The sequence below is a fragment of the Helianthus annuus genome, chromosome 5 (genome assembly GCF_002127325.2).
Source record: "Helianthus annuus cultivar XRQ/B chromosome 5, HanXRQr2.0-SUNRISE, whole genome shotgun sequence".
NCBI lineage: Eukaryota > Viridiplantae > Streptophyta > Magnoliopsida > Asterales > Asteraceae > Helianthus > Helianthus annuus.
In genome coordinates, this window is record NC_035437.2 from 98,752,876 (window position 1) to 98,774,807 (window position 21,932).

Genomic DNA, 21,932 nt, shown 5'->3' on the forward strand with positions numbered 1-21,932 from the left:
GGCTCGAACTCCACGTATCAACTCATGCCCTCAACCCAAACCCCACCATACCCCACGATCTAATTAATACAAACCCATCTATCGATCTAGATCTATACGTAATATAATAAATTCTTTTTATTAAAATCAGCATCTTATTATAGCAGTGCCACATCTTTTTTTTAATGGCAAATTCTTTTTTTTTAAATGTTTAAATTAGTGTATAGGTGTACATTGGCAAGCTGTTAAAGTCAGAAGTATGGATTCATATTTATGCAATTAAGGTGATTTAGTTAAATGGAATATATAAATGAAGAAAGTCATGGTTGGAGGCTGCTCGAATCTCGATCGTATATATTTATATATGTGTATGGGGTTGCTCAATGCTCATACCTCATCTCAGATCCAACTTTCTCATTCAATTGTAACCCATTATTTTTGTGCTCCCTTCTACTTGATAATGGCTTCAACTACAATCACCAAGTTTGCTCACTTGCAAATCCCACTTGAAGACGTATTAACGGCCACCGACAACTTTCATCCTCATAACATCGTTGGCCAAGGTGGATTAGGAAAAGCATACAAGGGAAAACTCCAACGGTCCGGGAAGTTGATCAAGATTTCTGCATTGAGGTTAGATCGAAAGCAAGGAGAACGAGTCCTCGAGTTCTGGACGGAGATTTCAATGCTTTCTGATCTCAAGCATACGAATCTAGTCTCTTTAGTTGGCTTTTGTGATCAGAAAGATGAGAAGATCATCGTAACCACGCATGTGGCCAAAGGAAGCCTCCAGAAGCATCTAAACAACCCGAACCTCACATGGACGCAAAGATTGAAGATATGTGTAGGCGTGGCTCGTGCGTTGAGTTACCTCCATTTTGACGAGAGCCGTGGTTATGGTGTTATGCATCTTAACATCAATAGTTCTACAATTTTATTAGACGAGAACTGGGAACCCAAGTTATCCGGTTTTAAAGTTTCCATCAAACAATCGTATAACCGAATTGACCAGGTCATCCTTTCTGAACCTATTGGCACGAGAGGGTATATCGAGCCTGACATTGAAAAGACCAAGGGTGTAACCCACAAGTCGGACATCTACTCATTCGGTGTCGTCTTATTTGAATTATTGTGCGGGAGGAGGCATATATTAAGAACGAGTCTGATAGGTTTCTTGTTCAATCGGCCAAATTTCATTATGAAAACAAAACGCTGCAGGATATAATCTATCCAGATCTAATGAATCAAATACTCCCGGGATCATTCAGAAAATACTCAAAAATTGCAAGTTCTTGTATTAAGGAAGAGCGAGCACAGCGCCCACATATCCTGGAGGTTGTCAGGGAACTTGAGAAATCATTGGAACTCCAGCTCCGTTATGAAAATCTGGTAAAACCCTTTTATGTTTATCATCGCTCTTTTTGTGTTTACGTCTACTACTTATTTCCAATTGTTTTAACTAGTTTACTTTAAAAATATAGCACTTTAAGGAAAAAAATATATATATAGCACTTTAAGGAAAAAAAAAAAAAAAGCTTTAGTTACCATATAATATTTGTTATATGGGTCAAGTTATTTTAGAAAGGCATCTAATTGTAAGAAGTGTAAGAAGGATTTATAGAGTGACAAGTGTCCAATAACCTAAAACTAAACCCACTACATCACCACCAAAAACCTAAACACCCACCCCCATCCCACCCCACCACCACCCAAAAACCTAACCCCCCTCACCCAAAAACCTAATCTTCATCATCAAAATCATTCGCAAAACAAAACAACTTGAATATACAACGCGTGTTCAAGGCCACGCGTTTTATTCTTCAGGCGTTATATATGCAGTGGCGGCGGTGTTTCATTACATTCCACACGTGAACAATCGACGATCACGGGGCGCCCCGTCCACTCTATTAATGTATCTTCTATTTACCAGTATTGATATTTTTGTTTTTCAAAGATCTGTTTTGTTGGTTAAATTGGTTCTTTGTGGTTGCAAAATACATTACTTCCACCTTCACCACCAAACTCCATGCAGGAACTGTTTCACACCGGACTAGTCTCCACCTTTTCCCTCTCCATAGCTCCTGCAAGTACCTCTGTACCTGTCCCAAACCCTTGTTATACCATCCATCTCCAAAGAATCTGGAAAGACTAGCCACCGTCACACAAGACCGTCACTAAGACCGTCACACAAGACCGTCACTAAGATTTCCAATAAGGGCATCAAGACCGTCACACAAGACTTCTATATATATTTAGTGGCGGATGCATCACTTTTTTTAAAGGGGGCAAAATACGGGTCGGCTAAATATATTTGGACACAAAAATAAGAGATAAAAAAATCAACCCACTTCATCAAGCAAATCATACTATATGTTTATAAGAGGGTTAAAATATGCATCTTGTGTTTTTAATATGAAGACATCACTAAGCGATCAAACCCCCCAAAGCATAATAATTTATCACAATGAATCTTTACGAGAGACACGTGAAAATGTCTCTTGATAATTAATTCCCTCTTTCTGAGTGTGGCCCTTTGCAACCAATCTCGCTTTATAGCGTTCAACGTACCCATTCCGATCCAGTTTTGTTTTGAACACCCATTTACAACCTACTGGTTTAACATCGTTGGGGAATTCTACCAAATCCCAAACGTCATTTTTCTTCATGGATTCAAGCTCATCAATCATTGCTTTGTTCCATTCAGAAGACTGATCACTGCTAATGGCTTCATTATAAGAGGTAGGATCATTGAGCTTTCCTGCATCCAATTCAGTCAGGTAGGTAACATAATCATCCTAATTAGTAGGCCGTCTTTGCCTAGATGACCTCCTGAGTTGATTATCGGGTTCAGCGTTATCTTGGTTTTGAGCGTTTGATGTGCCTTCGTTATGAGGTTTAATGGGTTCTGATTGTGGAGATGGAATTTGTGCAGTAGCTTCAGGTGCAGTTGTTGCATTGGGTACAAGAGGAGTAAACGGAGTAATGGTAAGCGACGAGTCTCCCCCCCCCCCCCCCCGCGTCTTGTACTTCTTGCAATTCTTCATAAGGGTTGGTACTGCTACAACTGACCTTGAAATCCTCTAGGAACGTAGCACGCTTGGTTTCAACAATACGGGTGACATGGGAAGGACAATAGAAACGATAACCTTTTGAATGATCAGGATACCCAATAAAGAAACAGGTAACTGTTTTATGGTCAAGTTTCCTTAGGAAAGGATTATAGAGTTTTGCTTTAGCAATGCAGCCCCATACTTTCATATATTTAAGACTCGGTTTCCTTCCTGTCCAAAGTTCATAAGGAGTTTTAGGGACAGACTTAGAAGGAACTCTATTGAGTATATGAACAGCTGCTTTTAACGCTTCGGTCCAGAGGAATAATGGTAAATTAGTGTTGGCTAACATACTGCGCACCATGTTCATAAGGGTACGATTTCTTCGTTCAGCGACACCGTTCTGCTGCGGTGTACCAGGCATGGTGTATTGGTTCACAATCCCCTGGCCCTTACAAAACTCATAAAATGGACCAGGAGCTTGACCCACATCAGTATGTCTTCCATAATATTCACCGCCTCTATCTGATCTCACAATTTAATCTGACGATCTAATTGCTTTTCAACTTCAGCTTTATAATCTTTAAAAGTTGTAAGAGATTCAAATTTTTCCTTAATAAGATACAAGTACATGTAACGAGACTAATTATCAATGAAAGTGATAAATGAAGTATCCCGTTATGCCAGCGATTTGGTAAGGACCACTAATGTCAGTGTGAATGAGTTCTAATAAATTAGAGCTCCTAGTGGCATCTTTCTTATTCGCTAATGTCATTTTGCCTTTAAGACATTTGACACATGTTCCAAAATCAGTGAAATCGAGAGGAGGTAAGACTTCATCCTTTACGAGACGATTTAATCGTTCTCTTGAGATGTGGCCTAAACGTTGATGCCACAACATAGATAAAGTCTCTAAGTCTCGAATTTGTTTCATCTTTGTGAGTGATTCAAATATTATATGACAAGAAAGATTTGGAAAAATTATCATCTAGTTCTAATCTATAGAGACCACCATCCAGAATGCCAGTACCATAAACAACGGAATCATATAGAATAGAGAGTTTGCGATGACCATGGGAAACAACCAAACCTTCCATGTCTAACTTTGGTCCTGATACAAGGTTACGAGTTACCTCAGGAACATATAAGTTATCATAAAGTTTAATACATAAACCAGTTTTCAAAAATAATTGTAATGTTCCTATGGCCTTCACTTCTAATTCTCGATCATCCCCAACTTTAAGTATTCTTTGGTTTCTTCCCAGCTTCCAGATTGAAAGGAATCCCTGAGTAGAGTTAGTTACATGAACCATAGAACCAGAATCAAACCACCAAGAATTAGCAGGAACATTTAAATTAAAGGACTCAAGTATCATGAAAAAATTGTTACCTTTCTTAGCCAGCCACTCCTTGAAGTCAGGGCATTCCTTTTGCTTATGTCCTGTTTTCTTACAGAACTTGCAATAGGGTTTGCCTAAGGAGCTCTTAAAGCTGAAAGGTGCACTTGTATTAGGATTTAGCTTTTGGACTTTGGAAGCATCCTTTCTGTGATGATTGTTCTTTCTCTTCTTAGAGCTGGAGGTGGTGAAGTTAGCAACATCAGTAGTGCGATCCATCTTCATACGCTCTTTCTCATGTACGCACATAGCGACCAGCTCACTCATCGTCCATTTGTCCTTCTGAGTGTTGTAATTGATCTTGAATGCTTCATAGGACGAAGGAAGCGAAGTGATGATGAAGTGAACAAGAAAACCATCACTGATTTCCATCTCTAGCCCTTTCAGCTTATTGGCCATGTCATGCATCACCATGATGTGTTCGCGAATGCCGCTCCTCCCATCATACATAGTCGTCACCAGCTTGAGGATAAGAGTGCTAGCGTGTGCTTTTGATGTTCCTTTGAATTGAGCCTCCACAGAAGCCAGGTAGGTTTTAGCATTTTCAGAATCAGGAATAGCGCTTCTAATTGCATTATGAATGGACTGCTTCATGAACCTGAGAGACATGCGGTTACACCTAGTCCATTTCTCATGAACTATCTGCTCAGCAGCAGTACTTTGAGTGGTAAGGTCTACTGGCTTATTCTCTCTAAGAGCATAATCGAAGTCTAGCAATCCTAGTGTAAGCATGAGGGCATCCTTCCATTCAGCAAAGTTATCACCAGCCAAAGGTGGAATCCCGCAATTGGGTGCTGATAGTGGAAATAAGACGAGCAAGTTATGATACTAAGAAAGAAGTCCTAATGTGATCTAAGGGCATGTTATACTAATGCAGGCATAAATAATGACCATTTTAATTATGAAGCTGTGATATTGTCTATTACTAACATCAAAATAATAGACTTAGTTAAAAAATTCTACTTAAACGAAGACAAATCAACTTTGGCCAGAAGTGTAATCATTTAAGTATGTGTGCAAAGTAATCGTGACAAATCGGCTTTGGCCAGAAATGAGACAATCACTTTAGTTATGCACTTGTCAAGCATGCTAAACATAAATGAATTAAATCAGCTTTGGCCAGAATGAAGACATTTCACATTTGTAATGCATACTCAACATATCTTTTTATACTACTTGAACAATAAATAGATGTATTAAATCAGCTTTGGCCAGAAATGATACATCAGAAGCTCATTCAAGTTAAGCTATTTTGGTTTTGTAAAAAGTTTTCTGATTCTGATTAGTTAATTAAGCGTTAACAAAACCAAGTATTTAATAGCAAACCACCGAGCTGAAATTTAGTTCACATCAAACAGCCTATGGTAATGAGGTTTCGAGTGAGGTCTCGAGTTAGGTCTCGACTGAGTTATGAAATCTCGAGTCAGTTATGAGGTCTCGAGTCGCAACCTTGGTCTCGAGTTGTAGCCTTATGGTCTCGAGTCGCAACCTTGGTCTCAAGTTGTAAAGATTATGGTCTCGAGTCGCAACCTTATGGTCTCGAGTCGAGACCTTTGTCTCGAGTTGTTGTCTTATGGTCTCGAGTCGAGACCTTTGTCTCGAGTTGTTGTCTGATGATCTCGATTCGTAACCTGATGGTCTCGAATCGCAATCTGATGGTCTCGAGTCCACTGTTAATAGCTGTCATTGTGATAATAACTGAAAACTCGAAATTTTAGGGATTGTGGGATAGTGTTTCCTGTTTTATTGTTGATTTAAATTTATCAAAAGATTTCGAAAATTATAACTGATTATCTCTTTAATAGTTTTTGAAAATTTTAATAGATGCAATTCAGATCAAAACAGTAAAAACATCCGCTAATCCGGATTATATTCCAAGACTTAATGAATTTTCGAATTTTCTTAGAACAATATGATGAACCCTAAAATTTAAAACATAATTCAGGGATCCGAAACCTAAATTTTAATGATTTTAAACGGGTCTCGAACATAAAATTAACCCATATTAGTTTCGGGTGACATGATTAATCAACCCTTTTCTCAAAACACTGATTTCGGCTCAATGTAACCCGAAAACAACTGTGACATTTATTAACTTGCAAAAATTTTGTTTTCCAGATTTTTAATCCTAGAATAATGGATACGAAAAAAGAACTGATTTATCAACATATGCTCTGATACCACACGATGATCAGTTCTGTTTAAACATAATGGAAAACATGAATAACATACCTGTTACAGCAGACAGACCAGCAGAGAATCCAGTCAGAGATGCAACCATTGAGTTCGACATGATTGTCAGGATGATCTGGTTCCTCCTTAGGGTGTAAAGTTATTATGGTGATGAACCAAAACTAAGGAGAGAATCGGTTAGGGAGAGAGAGTCGTGAATGATGTTATGAGGGTTGTGAAATTGTCTAACTTGTGTAACCCTTAAACTCTCTAATAATCTCCTTATATATACACCCAAGAGGAAACCTAATTAGTTAATAAGGGTAATATGGTCCATCAACAATTACCAACTAATTATTAATAGGTTATTAATATATTTTGATCTATATAATATAAATGATTATAATGGCTACAAGATTAAATATTATAACAATAATATATTTAATCTCACAATACCTACACAAAATAAGAAAACATTACCAACATCACAAAAAACATATACCACCAACATGGAAACCGGCGTAAATGCCATTATACGACAGCAATAAGTTGATGTAGGCTACGCCCCTTTTCAGTGGAGTCTACGCACCAGTGCGGAATTTGACAGTTGTTGTCTTCAACCCTTTCGTGTATGTTTTCTATTAACAAGGGTTAACCCAATAACTACTTTTTAAATCAACTTTAACCCACAAAATCATTTCAAACCAACACATATATATATTCGTCATTTACTTGATCCATTTAGTAACCTTGTACTTCCTGTTTCACACAAAGTACCACTAAAAGGTTTCAATTTTTTTTAAGAACCTCTTATACCATGTTACCATTAACATACCCTAGCTTGATATTTATTAACTTTCAAGGGTTGATTACTTGACATTAGCATTTTTTCATATCTAACAAACATTTCATCTTCAAACTTCATATATAAGTAGCCCAAAATACAATTTCATACCTCAAAATATCATTAATCTTCATCATCAACTTTCTACCGTGCTATATATTATTAGCATTATATCATGGCTTAGAAATATATAATCCATTCAACGATATAGCATCTTGATATACAACCCAAATCAGTTTTACAAGTTGAAATACAAAACATGGTAAAATCGAACAGCGTTTTAGCAATATATATAATACGACTCAAACAGAGACTCCGAGACTCGGTTTATTTTATAGAAATCTTAGAAATCAAGTCAGATTCATCAACTAACTATATTTATTTGGGTTTGCTAAGAAAACTTCTAAATGTTCATGTATAGGACCAAAAACCAAGGTTAGCGTGAGATTTGTTCATAGATAGAAGGTTAGAGATAGATAAACAACCTTCTTGTATTGATTCGGATAACATAACATTACAAACTGACACATAACAAGCCATCCTAACAACACCAAAAGAGGATACATCATGGAAACCGGGAGAGACCAAGTAGCGGTCTCTTTCCCAAATCTAAAACCTTTATTTGCAAGTGACACCAAAACAAGTATATATAGGAGATGGAAATTCCAAACAACAACCCATGTCACTTGGAAATTCCAAACAGCACCCAATAGTCAAACAACACCCCTTGTTGTTTGGCCATACTTGTCTAACTTGCAAACGCACAAAGATAAACGAAAAACCCTTTCGTTTAACCACTTTAAACGAATGGGTCTAGAAACATTTGCTTGACCGTTCACTAACTATAACATAATCAGCTGAAAATGCAATCTGATATATTCGCACAACATCGGACACAAAAACTACACTAACAAATTTCCCCTTGTCCGTTACTGTCGAATTTTGAATATGCAACTGCAATCCATCTTCAGTCATGTAGCAGTCATGTAGCTGTTGCGGTCAACTTCTCTATGTTACACAGATTCCCCTATCAATGATGATCCAGGTACACAGAATCTTGACTTGAGTCTTCACAGCAAAACCAAACCCTTGAAGCTTCTCGTATCACATTTCCCCCTGAAAGTACGCGTATCCGTGTTGAGTGTTGTGCAATTTCCTTGCAAGGAAACATTGACCGATCTTCCACAGATCTTCCAATACTCTAACCAGCACTTGATAAACGCTCTATCTTCAATTATTTGTATCAAGTCTTGACCTTGTCAAAGCATATTGCATTGTTAAAGTTTTCTGGTGAACTATCTTCTGTAAACCAACCTTGTGGATTCGACCAACTTATGCACTTTAATCATCATCATCAATACTCAGGAAGTCAGCTAAACTAGGTATATCATTTGCAAGCTCAACCAGCACGCTTAGCTGAACTACGTCCAGTTCTCATTGTCTCGCGTTTGTGAAGTTGACCATGCAATGCACTATGGATCTTCAGCATTACTAGGGATGTCAGCTTGACCAAATGCATCATTTTCAAATTCAACCATTTAAATTACACCTAGATCCATGTAAAATTCCAATGAGAACATCAAACCATGCACGTTTAGTTCAAATTCATCTTTAAAGCTTTCATCTAACATATTTGCCACATGATATCCCCATCATCCTCTAGCAATTCACCATCTTCTTTGTCTTCATTTCACGAGCCTCAACTTCTTTTGCATCCATTTAAACATCGTCATGAGCAACTTTTTGACTCGAAACGACTTCTTCGGTAGTCACCATCTTCTTGTCTTGAGCAATAACTTTTGGGACAACCACGTTTTCTTCATTTATTACTGTCTTGCTTGATTCACCAAACATGTCTTGCTTGGTCTTTTGCATGTCATACTTCAACACCATTAATTCCAAATAGCCATGGTAGATGATGTTAAGATTAGGACCATAGGTCTCATGGAAACCAAGCCTTTTGACTACTTCGGGCCACTTGGCTTCACTTGAAACTTTCTTATTTCCACCTAGTTCTTCAACAAACATGTAAAAATCAATTAAGTCAATAGAGACACTATTAAGCAATTTTTGAGGGTATTCTTTGGCTTTTTTTTTTTTGTTGAATTTGTTCCTTGTAGAACCACTTTACAAACTTTGCATTTTTTTTCCTCAAATAATCTTTGCTTTACATCACATATTCGGGAATATGTAACGTGTCAAGAAAGGTTATCAGACTTCGGAATCTTGGTTCGAATTTAATTGGTATGTGCTAGTCCCATCACCTTGAACATCTTCAAACATATGATCATAGTAACCTTGGACATATGATTCAAACTTGTTTCCTTCAAGTTCATATATACTTTGATCATCCATAGTCATGTAGAAATTTTCATTGAAATTTCCATGATCATTATCAAATTTTACGGATCCTTAATGAATACTTTGAGAATCTTAATGAGAAAATCCGACTTCTTCGTTAAATTGTAGGGTGTTTTGATCATCAAACATACCTTTGACAAAACAAACATCACTATCAAAGGTGACAACAAAACCATGTTCATTCAATTGAGGTAAACCCAAAACGTTTCTATCCAAGTTTGGTATGTAATAAACACTAGGAATCACATGTTTTTGTTCATTCAAAAACAAACTAACTTCACCAATACCACTTGAGTATAGGGTTTGGTATTTCATATTTTTCATGTGTTTATCAAAAGTTAAGTCCAAAAACCATATTTCATCCAAGTGCCATAATTTGCTCCTATTACTAGGAAATCCTTATGCACCTTTTGTTTACAATTAAAAGATTTAGTAGGGGAATTGATGTACGTACTTGTACACTCAAAAGCACGGTGTCCATGATGTTGACACTTAAAGCATCGGATTTTCTTCAATTTCTTGTTAGATGGTCTGCCAATTTTGGGTACTAGAATCTCATTTGCCTCATGGCACACAATCTTACCCTTGTTCTTTGCAACCATCGATCCGAGTTCTGCCTTTTGAGATTCTTTTTTGGATTTGGACCCAGCCGTAGACCCGCAATTCGTTTTTATTTATCCCTCTGATGTTCATTACAATTTGAACATTGGGTATCTAAATTTCCGGATTTTCAACACGAATTTTTAGTGGGTTTGGATCTGGGGTTTCAACTCAACTGCCAGTTGAAGTTCATTCCAATTTGCCTTTTCCTTTGGCTCTGATACAACTGTTGGCACAGTGGTTCCTAGAGTCATGGGAATTCTTCATGATTGAAAATTAAATACAGAATATAAGCATCAAAATTCAAATAGAATAAATAATTAAATATAAAATAGATAATCACTAGGATTATATTTTCTACAGAAAGTTCACATAATACATGTTGGATTGTTTGACAAACAAACAAGAACTAGATATAGGGGATGAAGGGTCGCAATGTTTGGGATGGAAAGATTATACCGTTTCTTGTATGTTGTATACATGCTTCCCTTGCAGCCCTGTATTTAATGCATACATATTTCTTTACAAGTCTTACGCCCTAAGTTATTTACAAACTAAATATAGTTTTGACCAAATACAAAATTCTAGTAATAACATTAATAATAACCCAATATGAATGAAGTCCAACAAAATGTCATTTGTCAGGTAGCCCAGAAATCCCTTGTCACAACTTATCTATATTCACCCCAAACATATACTTAAACAAGTCACCTTTTCTGGCGAGTCTATAGTTTATAAACAAACTTTACTTTATAAAAAAAAAATAGTTACTTTAATCACACTTAATTAAATTATTAGTTTAGATAACCAAACCTACCATTCAACCCACACATAACACACTCCACATCTAAATCACCCACAACACACTTAGTCCCCACACATTACCACATGTCATATTCTTCTCTGTTTAATAACTGGCACTTATCGTTTTATAAATCAATGTTAGCTGCACAAGCGTAATGGATTCAGTTGTCCCTCACACCCTATCAACGTGAGACCCACACCAAGTTGCCACTATCGTGGACTTCTCACTGTTTTTCCAATGTCGTAGACTTCACATACACACACACGGTCAACACATTTTCCCATCTTCATGCCACAACTCCAACCCTTTTTTAACAATTTTCCCACAAATACACACTTTATATTAAAAACATTATTTCTTTTCACAAGTGATTAACATAACCGTTAATCACACATATGGTGTCACAGTCCACACTAACCTCCATATATATAGCAGATAAAGTTATATTTATTCACTATAATGTGAACTCCTTTGCATAGACTCATTTAGACAATAGATACATGTAAACTCACTTGTACAACTCCATTCCCATCAAGATACTAACATAAAGTACGTACATTTAAAGGGATATTAATGATGCAATTTCTTTTCAGTTTCATTTTCATTTTTTTTAGTTGTAACTCTCTTTTCCTCTTGTCACATATTTATTTTGTAGGGAAACATATGGAAACACTTGAAGATTCGGCTAAGTGATATTCAGTTAGCAACTCAAAACTTTTCAAAGACATACGAAATTGGACCCCTAGAGGACTATCCTTCGTATAGAGTAGAACTTGACTATTTTGATAAAGAAAATCATTCTTCTGTAGAAGAGAAGATTGAAGGCGAATATCCCCAGAGACGCAACAGTGTAATTGTAAGACGATACCCTTTTGGAGAAGACTCGTATAAAGAAAAGTACTTTTTTAGAGAAATTGAAGTACTTACCAGTGTTAAACATCCCAACATAGTCACTCTATATGGATTTTGTATTGAAGGTTTAGAAATGATCCTTGTCACTGAGAATGTTGCTAATGGATATCTTGGTGACTACTTAGGAAAGGTCAACGACATGCATATTTTGACTTGGGAAAAACGTTTAAAAATTTGCATTGATGTCGCACACGCATTGAATCACCTTCATTATGAGATGAAAGACCAAAAGAAGATAATAAATCGTGATATAAGGAGCCCTAACATTGGGTTGGATGAGAATCTAGGGGCAAAGATTTATAACTTTCGATTTTCCTTATTCTTTCCTACAAATCAAAACGATACAGCTCTCTACCCAAAAAAGCTTGCTGGCTACATTGATTACATTGATCCAGAATATAGGAAAACTCGAAAGTTAAAAAGAGAATCAGATGTTTATGGTTTTGGGGTATTTTTGTTTGAGATTTTATGTGGGAGGAGAGCCACTGATCCAATTTACAAAACTGAAAGTGACAAAGGGCTTGCCCATATAGCAAGAAGAAACTTCAGCATTGGAAAACTAGAGGACATGATAGATCCTTTACTAAAAGAGAAAACCCATGAAAACAGTTCTGTTCTCAATAAAGGGCCCAACAAGGATTCTTTGAACACCTTTATTGAAATTGCACATCAGTGTGTAGAAAAAACTCAAAACCATCGTCCAACAATGAAAGTCGTCGTCAAGGAACTCGAGAAAGCATTATTCCTTCAAGTAAGTTATTTTTTAAAAACATAATGAACATTTTGTGTGTCTTTATATTTTAACCCGTAGAAGTAACTGATATTCTTGATGGTATTATCAACAGAGACAGATGACAACACCTGCAGGAACCACGGAAACCGTCACAATGGAGGGGATGAGGAGTAAAGGTAGAACCAAACTGACATGGGATGAGCTACCAATGACTGAGCTGATAATGGATCAGTTGATATGGGATGAGCGGATGTGGGATGAGAATCTTACAGCACATGATGTTATAGACTTTTTCCACCACAATGATATGCCCGAACTTCGGAGACGTAACATAAAGGTAAGAGATTTTATACAGACATATTGTTTGCTTTACCTTAATTGGTTTTGGTGTCTGTGTAGATACTGGTTAGTGGTTACTTTCTTGGGTTCCATGATCCTTTTTCCAATCTTTTACTACCATAACTAAATTAACAAAATAAAAGGGCCGGGCCTACGGTATAAGCAATATTCTAGAAGGCATTAGGCGCTAGTCGGGCGGTGAGATACCGCCTACGGATTAATCGGGATTATTAGGGATTAATGGGATGGACTTCTTAAATATAATTTTACAAATTTATATATATATATATATATAGATAACTTTATACTTTTTGTTAAGAAATTTACAAGTTCAGGAGATAACTTTATACTTTTTATTAAAAATTTAAAAGTTTAGGAACCATATGTAAACTAGTAAAAGATAGAGGGGGTTAAATGTTAAAATACCTAAACTTAAATGTTAAAATAGGCTTATAACTTGGGCTTTAAACCATGGGCCAGGTTTCAAAAATTAGGTTTTTTGGGTCAAAAAATGGGCCCGATTAGTCCGATTTTGGCCGACTTTTACCGATTTTGTCCGACTTTTACCGACTTTGTCCGATTTTGACCATTACCGATTTTTTTGATCAACTAGCTTAAATTTAGGCAGTAACTCACCGACTAGCGCCTAGGCGTCGATTAATCGGCCGCCTAGGCCAATTTCTTCAACATTGGGTATAAGTAACCCAGGCTTGGAAGAAAATAGGGCCTCTAACTAAAAGAAAATTTATATATTAAATATTAATATTGGTGTAAATTTATCGTTTTAGATTTGTTTAAGATCTTATACAAGTTGTGTTAGATTTTTTATTGGTTCCAGACACGGATAAATGAGTACCGTTTATAATAATCAAAAAGGAAAAAGGACCCCAAAATTTCATTTTGTCTTGAACCTACCAAAAGGTTGGAACGACCCTGCAAAATACATAAGGTTTTTGGGCTAGCCAAGGCCCAAAAGTGATGTCTTGTCTTGACTCTTGAAGTAAAATAAGGGTACAAAAACACGGAGTGGTAAAAAAGAAGCAGGACGTACTTAGTTCGGAGGGACTTGTGCTAGAACTTTCATAGTCGTGCGATGAGATGCTACCGCGATCTGCTACGATGGAGCCAGATGGTAGTGAGGTGGAGATGGGTTGCAAACTTGATTCGAGTTGTTACCGAATAACCGGAATTCGTCTGGAAAGAAACAAAGGGGGGGGGGGCAAATAGAGGATGGTTTCAGAACCAATTCACCTACCTTATATCAATAACGGATCTAGAATAAAAATTCAGATATATCGTATAAAAAGTTTTCCAAGAATTTGAGGGGCATGTGCGAGTAAAAAAATATTGGCCTTTCCAATAAGGGATGTCTCTAAGATGATAAAACGGACATTTTAAAATGGTAAAACAATGTAACATAATAACAATAAAACGTCTTTCAAATATATATATTTAATCAAATAAAATACCAAAGCAATAAAGTTAAACAACAAATAAAAATATTATTTCGTACAAAACAAATAAACTATACAGAGTGGTTTAAAAATTAGCTATAGGATAAAAACTAGGGTAAAGTAGACTTCCTTTTTATTTAATTTAATGTTTTTTTAAACGAAAACTTCATTGAAAGAACAATGAACCCGAAAACCGGGACCGGACAACAAACAACATGACAGACTACATAATTACAAATTTACACCAATCCGACCATTCTAACGACCCGTTCTTGGACCTATGCTTAAACCAAAGAAAACTGACAGACCTTACGTTGCTAAAAATGTCGTCAACATTGCAGCTATTGCCGTTGAACCTGAGATTATATCTAGCCTTCCACAAAGTCCAACAGGCGGTAATCACAACCCCTTGCAACGCCTTTCTCTCCATAGCTCCTTTACTGTCGAGATTATGAATTTCCAATAGGTCCCTGCAAGAGAAGACAAATAAATTTTGGACCCGACACCAAAAGCTGATTTTTTTCCCATAAACCCATCACCAACGGACATGTAGTAAACAGATGGTCAACCGAGTCAATTACGGAACTACAGAGGCAACAAGCGCTATCAGCCACCATCATTCCCCTCCTAGCCAGAGCCTCAACCGTCGGAATCCTATCCATTTCAGCACGCTAAGCAAAAATATTACATTTGAGTGGGACCCATTTACACCATTCCATCACATATCGGTTACTGAAATCTTCATTCAAGACTATAAGCCTTTTTACAACCGCTACACTTGCCAACCCATTTCCAGCCATATGTTCTATTAGAAAGAGGCACTGACCTAAGACTCCAAAGCCACAACCCTTCCTCTTCTAACCGGTCTCAGACACTGCACGTTTTCACCACCTCTAGCTGAAAAAGACTTGAAACTTCCATTTCAGGAGAACGTCGAATAACCAGCGATCTAACCAAAACTTAATGTCGTCTCCCCTGCCAACCACCCCTCTAAAGAAGCTTCGGATCGGGGTGTTATTCACAACCGGTTTCCTTAAAACTGACACGAAGTTACACTAAACTCCCCTGTATTATTTTTTTGCAGGTAAGAAGTCCCACTCTGAACCTCCTAAGTGTAGGGCTTTGATGACACTCACCCACATCCTTATCAGTTTTGTATCTCCATCCCCACTAAGAGAGAAGTATCGTGTTCACATCCTTGAATTTATTAAGATCCAACTCACCAACCTTCTTCGGAGACGCAAACCCTATCCCAAGCAACCCAATGCATTTTTTCGTCACTGGATCATCCCCATAGGAATCTTCTAATCAAACCTTCCAAGTCCTCCACAACTTTTACGAGAGCGCGAAAAGGGATAAAAATACATAGTAAGGCTTTCGAGAACGGACCGAATTAGAGTGACTTTACCACCTATGGAATGTAAGGACGCCTTCCATAAAGACAATCGCTTCTCAAAGATATCATATACTGGTCTCCAATTATTAATCTGGTTCATATTTACCCTCACGGTCAATCCAAGATACTTAAACGGCAAAGCATCCGCCTTAGATCCCACTAACACCGCCATATCTTCGACTTCCCCGATATTCACTCCTAAACCGTAAATATTAGATTTCCAATGTTTATTTGTAAACTCGAGTATGCGTGAAAGCATCTCAGAGTTCTCACCACATTGAGGATGTTATCTCTAGACCATTCACCTAAAATGATCGCATCGTCGGCATATAAAAGATGCGAGATGGTTGGACCATTGTTGGGGAGCTTAACACCTTTTATGATACCCAGACCGCAAGCTTTATTAATCATACTCGATAAAGCTTCCATGACGATGACGAAAAGGAACGGGGAAATAGGGTCCCCTTGCTGCATACCTTTTAGGCACCTAAATTCAAAAGTCGGAGCCCCGTTAACCATGAATGAGGCCCGGGCCGATGAGATAACCCCCTGACCCAAGAACACCATCTACAAGAAAAACCCATTTGAACGAGGATATCCACCATAAAATTCCAGTTTATGTTGTCGTAAGCCTTATCAAAGTCAATCTTTAGGAAGAAAACCTTTTTGTTTGTTCTTTTGATCCAATTTTGAATTTCGTTTAAACTAGCGGCTTATCCAATATATATCTCCCACTCAGGAAAGATGATTGGGACGATGAGATGACGGAGTCCAGAACCCTCTTGAGCTTGTTTGCCTTAATCTTGGAAATAACTTTGTTAAGAATCCCCACAAGGCTTATCGGACGGTCCTTAAGCCCAAGCGGGTTCTTCACTTTCGGGATTAGAGCAATGAAGAAGGATCCGTAGCCCACATTAATAGTACCAGTGTCATAAAACGCAGCCATAAGTAAAAAAATTGTCCTCTAAAAATCTCGAGAAATGCTTAACAAACTGAAAATTAATACCATCAGGGCCCGGGGCCCGGTCGTCTCCGCATTCGAAAACGGCGACTTTAATATTCTTCCGAGTGAACCGAGCCTCCAGGTCTGAAGCTTCAGCGACCGAAATCTATTTGATGTTAGAACAAACCATCCGTGGTCGGTCTTCACAGTCTTCGACAAATTTCTTTTTAAAAAACCTGAAGACTTCCTTTTTAACTAAAGACGGCTTCGAGACCCATACCCCTTCCACGTTCAAGCCGTGAATAACATTGTTAGCTTTTCTACAATTAATCTTGGAATGAAAGAACTTAGAATTTCTGTCACCTTCCTTGGCCCATTTGAGCCTCGATCTCTGTTTTAAATCTCTGATTTTTCGATCCTCTTCGTCCTTTAATTTTTTTTGCTTTCCGAAAGAATCCACTCCTCTTCTTCGGTCAGGTCCCTCACTTCCATCATAGCCTCTATACTTTCAAGTTCCTCTTCAACATATCATCCCTCCGTGTTTTTAACTTAATTCTAAGATTGCCCAACTTCTTCATCAGATTAACATCAGCGGGTCCTACAATAACAGGAGCCCCACGCAAAGCCTCCTCAACTACTTCTTCGAACCTCGGTCTACCGATCCAAGAGTTAAAAAACCGAAAGGGGCTTACACCAAATTTCGATGATTTAGAGGTCAGAATGATAGGGCTGTGGTCCGACAAAAATCTCGGCAAGGCCTCTACACGCGCTTCCGGCGAAGCGTTGAAAAAACCCGGGTTAACCAAGAATCTATCGAGTTTGCTCAACTTCCTTCTGTTGTCCGTGCTACAAATAAATTTTCTACCTTTCATATTGTATTAGATGAAGCATGCATCAAAATTAAAAGCATTAAAGTTGTTCGCAGAAGTCTGCTTGAAAACACAATTCCTTCTCTCTCCACGAAACCGAACTACGTTAAAGTCTCCTGTAACTACCCAGAGGCCATCGTTCTCAGAAATCACATGAACTATAACGAATCGCACAACGACTTTTTCGCTGGAACACCCTGGTGAGCATACATATTGAGCACATTAACAACACCACTACCAGTAAGATTTCCCCTAATGTGTAAGAAGTTCCTATTCTTTGTCGAATCGGTCTGTTGAAAAACAGCCTCATCCCACATTCACACCAGACCACCCGATTGACCAACCGGGTCAACACTATCCATACCAAAGTTCCTGTTACCCAGAATCCTAAGACATCGATGCCCGACACCGACTCTCTCTTAGTTTCATGGAAACCCAAAAAATTGATACCATATTTCGATTTCAGGTTCTTTACCCACCCCGGCTTCTCAACGACCCAAGACCACAGATATTTAACGACAAGAAATTCATTGGTCCACCCCATTGTTACCTGTAATACCGAAGATGTTCTTAATCAGATCGGAGTGATTCCTGAGATATACCCCAACTTGGGCTCCAATGTCGACTGTGATTGATGTTTTACAACGTAACATTACCATCTCCTCAGGAGATAAAAATAAGAAAAATATTAAAAATAAAACTAATTTATTTTCACTCTTGAAGTTGTATTTTTTTAAAGAAGCATAAGGTTTATTTAAGTGATGGAGTTTTTTTTAGATTAAAAATATAAACCTTTTAAAACAGAGACGATTACAGACTAATACCAGGTAGACGGGTAACAAGCTACGCCGCTACTCCCTTCTGAATAGCAAACCCTACCCTACTAACACAAAATTATGCCCCTTAACATGCGTGATGTTACTGCTTAGCATCTGCTGAACCTGCTTGAGGAACCGCACCGCGTTAGGGGTGAGAGCGCTAAAGGTATCGAAAGCGAACGGGACGAACACGTGCTGATTCTCGATGCAAGCTTTTTCGTACTTAGATACTTTGACTGCCTCCGCCTTGGTTATCGCCTGGCCCGCCACAAACCCGTGGTCCCTTAGCCCAACGAGGGGGGACGCACTTGCCAAATCGACCGTGTTTCCCTCCTTCCCATCCCAAAACAAGAATGTCAGCATGCCGTAGGGTAGATCTCCCTTTCAATGGATCAGTCAAGAAGTTCACCGGAGCTTCCTTTTTTATCAAGATCCCTGCCCCCTTAAGGACATCATGAAGCACGTCTCGAACTAAATCATGTCGATATTTAAAGCCCAGTAATTCTTTGCAATGAACTGTATGCTCCCCAAAAAAATCCAAGCAAGACTTCCGACATACAGGACACGGGTCATCAACCGGGAAAAAGGGTACCATCATCCTGCACTTGAGGATAGCCTGGTATTCCACAACCGACATACATTGCCCTAAACCTTCGATGGGAACAACAGACAGGAAATCCTGAGCATGGGGGACTCACAAACACTCATACACGGCTCGCTGCCGCGTGGACAAGGCAAACTTATCTTCAACTGTCTTGGCGATTTCACCATATAAGGCATTCGCCAGAATTTTCTGGGCTTTAATGGGGGCGGTGTCTTTAATGTAGAAACTGCCGAGATTAAGATCGAGAAGAGAACTATGCAGAGTGTCCAACGCACCACTATAATCAGAGTCTAATAACCCACCACCATATCCCCGAAAGATGTGGTTTTGGAGAACCCAAGATTGGGCCCTTGAAGCCACAAAAGCATAGGAAGAGGCATCCTCAGCTGAGCAAATCCCAAGCCCCCCAAAACCGGGTCGGGAAGGAAGCTAACCTCCATTGGAGGTCCCCGAAAAAGGCACCCCCACAAACAACAATGTCCTCGATCACATTCTGAAGCCCCTTGTCAAAAAGTCAAAAACAGAGACGGCTTCCTCCACATAAGAAGGACATAAGAAGGCTGACACATCCTGAGTCCAAATAGCAGTTTAGCAACCCCCATGCACGAACGGAGCAGGAGAAGTTCGCTCTGAGGGTCCCAAAGACGTTTTAGGCACCCATCAGCTCAACCACACATTTGACTCTTTTGAGGGCCAAACCACTACTTAGAGGTATCTCTGTATTTGCTCAGAGGTATCCTGGAGATATATAGAAGGAAAAAAATACTTTGCAATTCGGAGACTAAGTTGAGGGGTAGTACGGACACCCCTTCGGCACCCTCTAAATCTGCCCCTGCCTTATATAATTGTAGTACTAGCTAACTGCCTAATAAATTTGAATGTGGTCTCTAATTTTTCTAAAAGGATAAACAAAATATTAACCACACAATTTCTATTCAATTTTTGTCTCATTTATCTAGTATAAATTGTAACTCTTCTCTCCATTGTCACATGTTTAATTTGCAGGCAGAGAAGTTGGAATACTTAAGTCAGAAGTTAGAACATTTAAAGATTTGTCTCTCTGATATTAAATTAGCAACCGATAATTTTTCAGAGGCATGTAAAATTGCATCTTTGAATGGATTAACTTTGTACAGAGCCGAAGTTGACCATTTTGATATAGAAAATCATCCATCCATAGAAGGGAAGAATGCAGGCGATCATCCCAAGATACACAACACAATAGTTATAACGCGGTACCCTTATGGACCTGACACAGACGGAGAAGAATTTTTTACACAAATTGAAATGCTTAGCAGTGTTAAGCATCCCAACATAGTAACCCTACTTGGATATTGTGTTGAAGGTTTTGAGATGATCATAGTCACTGAAAATGTTTCTAACGGATACCTTTCTGACTATTTAGAAAAGGTCAATTCCATGCATATTTTGACGTGGGAAAAACGTTTGAAAATCTGCATTGATGTCGCACACGCATTAAGGTACATTCACTATGAGATGGAAAACCAAAAGGCGATACTAAACTGTGATATAAGTAGCTACAACATTGGGTTGGATGAGAATCTTAAGGCTAAGATTTCTAACTTTGGGTTTTCCGTATTCATATCCCCAAATCAAGAAGCGCTCTATTCCAATAGGAGTTTCGGCAACATCTACTACATTGATCCGGAATATGAAAAGACTGGTATGTTAAAAAGAGAATCAGATGTTTATAGTTTTGGAGTTGTATTGTTTGAAATCCTATGTGGGAGGATGGCCGGTGACCAAATTTACAAGGAGAGTGACAAACGGCTGGCTCCTCTAGCAAGACAACGCTTTTGTATGGGGACGCTAGAGGACATGATAGATCCTATACTGAAGGATGAAATTGGTGAAAATAATTTTGTTCTAAATGGTGGACCGAACAAGGATTCTTTGCACACATATATCGAAATTGCACACAAGTGTGTGGCAGAAACTCAAGACCAACGTCCAACAATGGAAGTCGTTATCAGGGAACTTGAGAAAGCAATATTTATTCAAGTAAGTCTTTGTTCTTAAGTCGTATTATTGATCATAAGAAGTAATCATTGTGATGATTCACTGTAATTTAAAAACGAATATAAATGCGCTTGATACATTAAATTAAAGTTGATACGGTTAAGTTACAGTGTTAAAAATCCTTTCCACTGCTTCACATCATGTGTTAAAAATCTTTTTTATATTGGTTGATTAACTTTGTAGGTACTTAAATGTAAATACTACCGCTTTGACTATGAATGTAGGACTTTGTTAATTTGCTGATACTGGAATGTCAAAAAAGAATATGATAAAAAGTTACAATTTAAATCCTTTCCATCATATATGGTGACACGTGGAAAATTAGGGGTGTGACAGGTTGGTATCAGAGCCAACACTGAGTGAATTAAACACTAGCCTTTTGTGTTTAGTCTCAGTGCACGAATTGCACATTCTTCGAGTTCCGAGTCTAGACAAAGAACATAGGACAAACTCTGTTTTGTTTTATTTTTGGGTCTTATTATTATATGTTGTTGTTGTTATCTAAAACTTGTATGCAGGTCAACATGCCACCAAGGTTTCTTCGCGGTCGAGGCAAAGCACCAGTCACGGGTCACGATCACGAAGCCGGGCCTTCGCACCGGCGTACCCCATCCAT

General features: G+C 38.2%; 2 protein-coding genes across 2 annotated transcripts; both read left to right on the top strand.

Moving 5' to 3' along the window:
- The first annotated feature begins 439 nt into the window (after window positions 1-439).
- Window positions 440-1,204, top strand: LOC110942887 (receptor-like protein kinase HERK 1). The gene has a single exon (XM_022184649.1). The coding sequence runs from the start codon at window positions 440-442 to the stop codon at window positions 1,202-1,204; it is 765 nt and encodes a 254-aa protein (XP_022040341.1).
- Window positions 1,205-11,015: 9,811 nt separating this feature from the next.
- LOC110942886 (receptor like protein kinase S.2) lies at window positions 11,016-21,560 on the top strand. The gene is made up of 4 exons (XM_035989928.1): window positions 11,016-11,048; window positions 11,864-12,871; window positions 12,966-13,190; window positions 20,282-21,560. The coding sequence occupies exons 1-4, from the start codon at window positions 11,016-11,018 to the stop codon at window positions 21,314-21,316; spliced, it is 2,301 nt and encodes a 766-aa protein (XP_035845821.1). The 3' UTR covers window positions 21,317-21,560.
- Window positions 21,561-21,932: the final 372 nt, after the last annotated feature.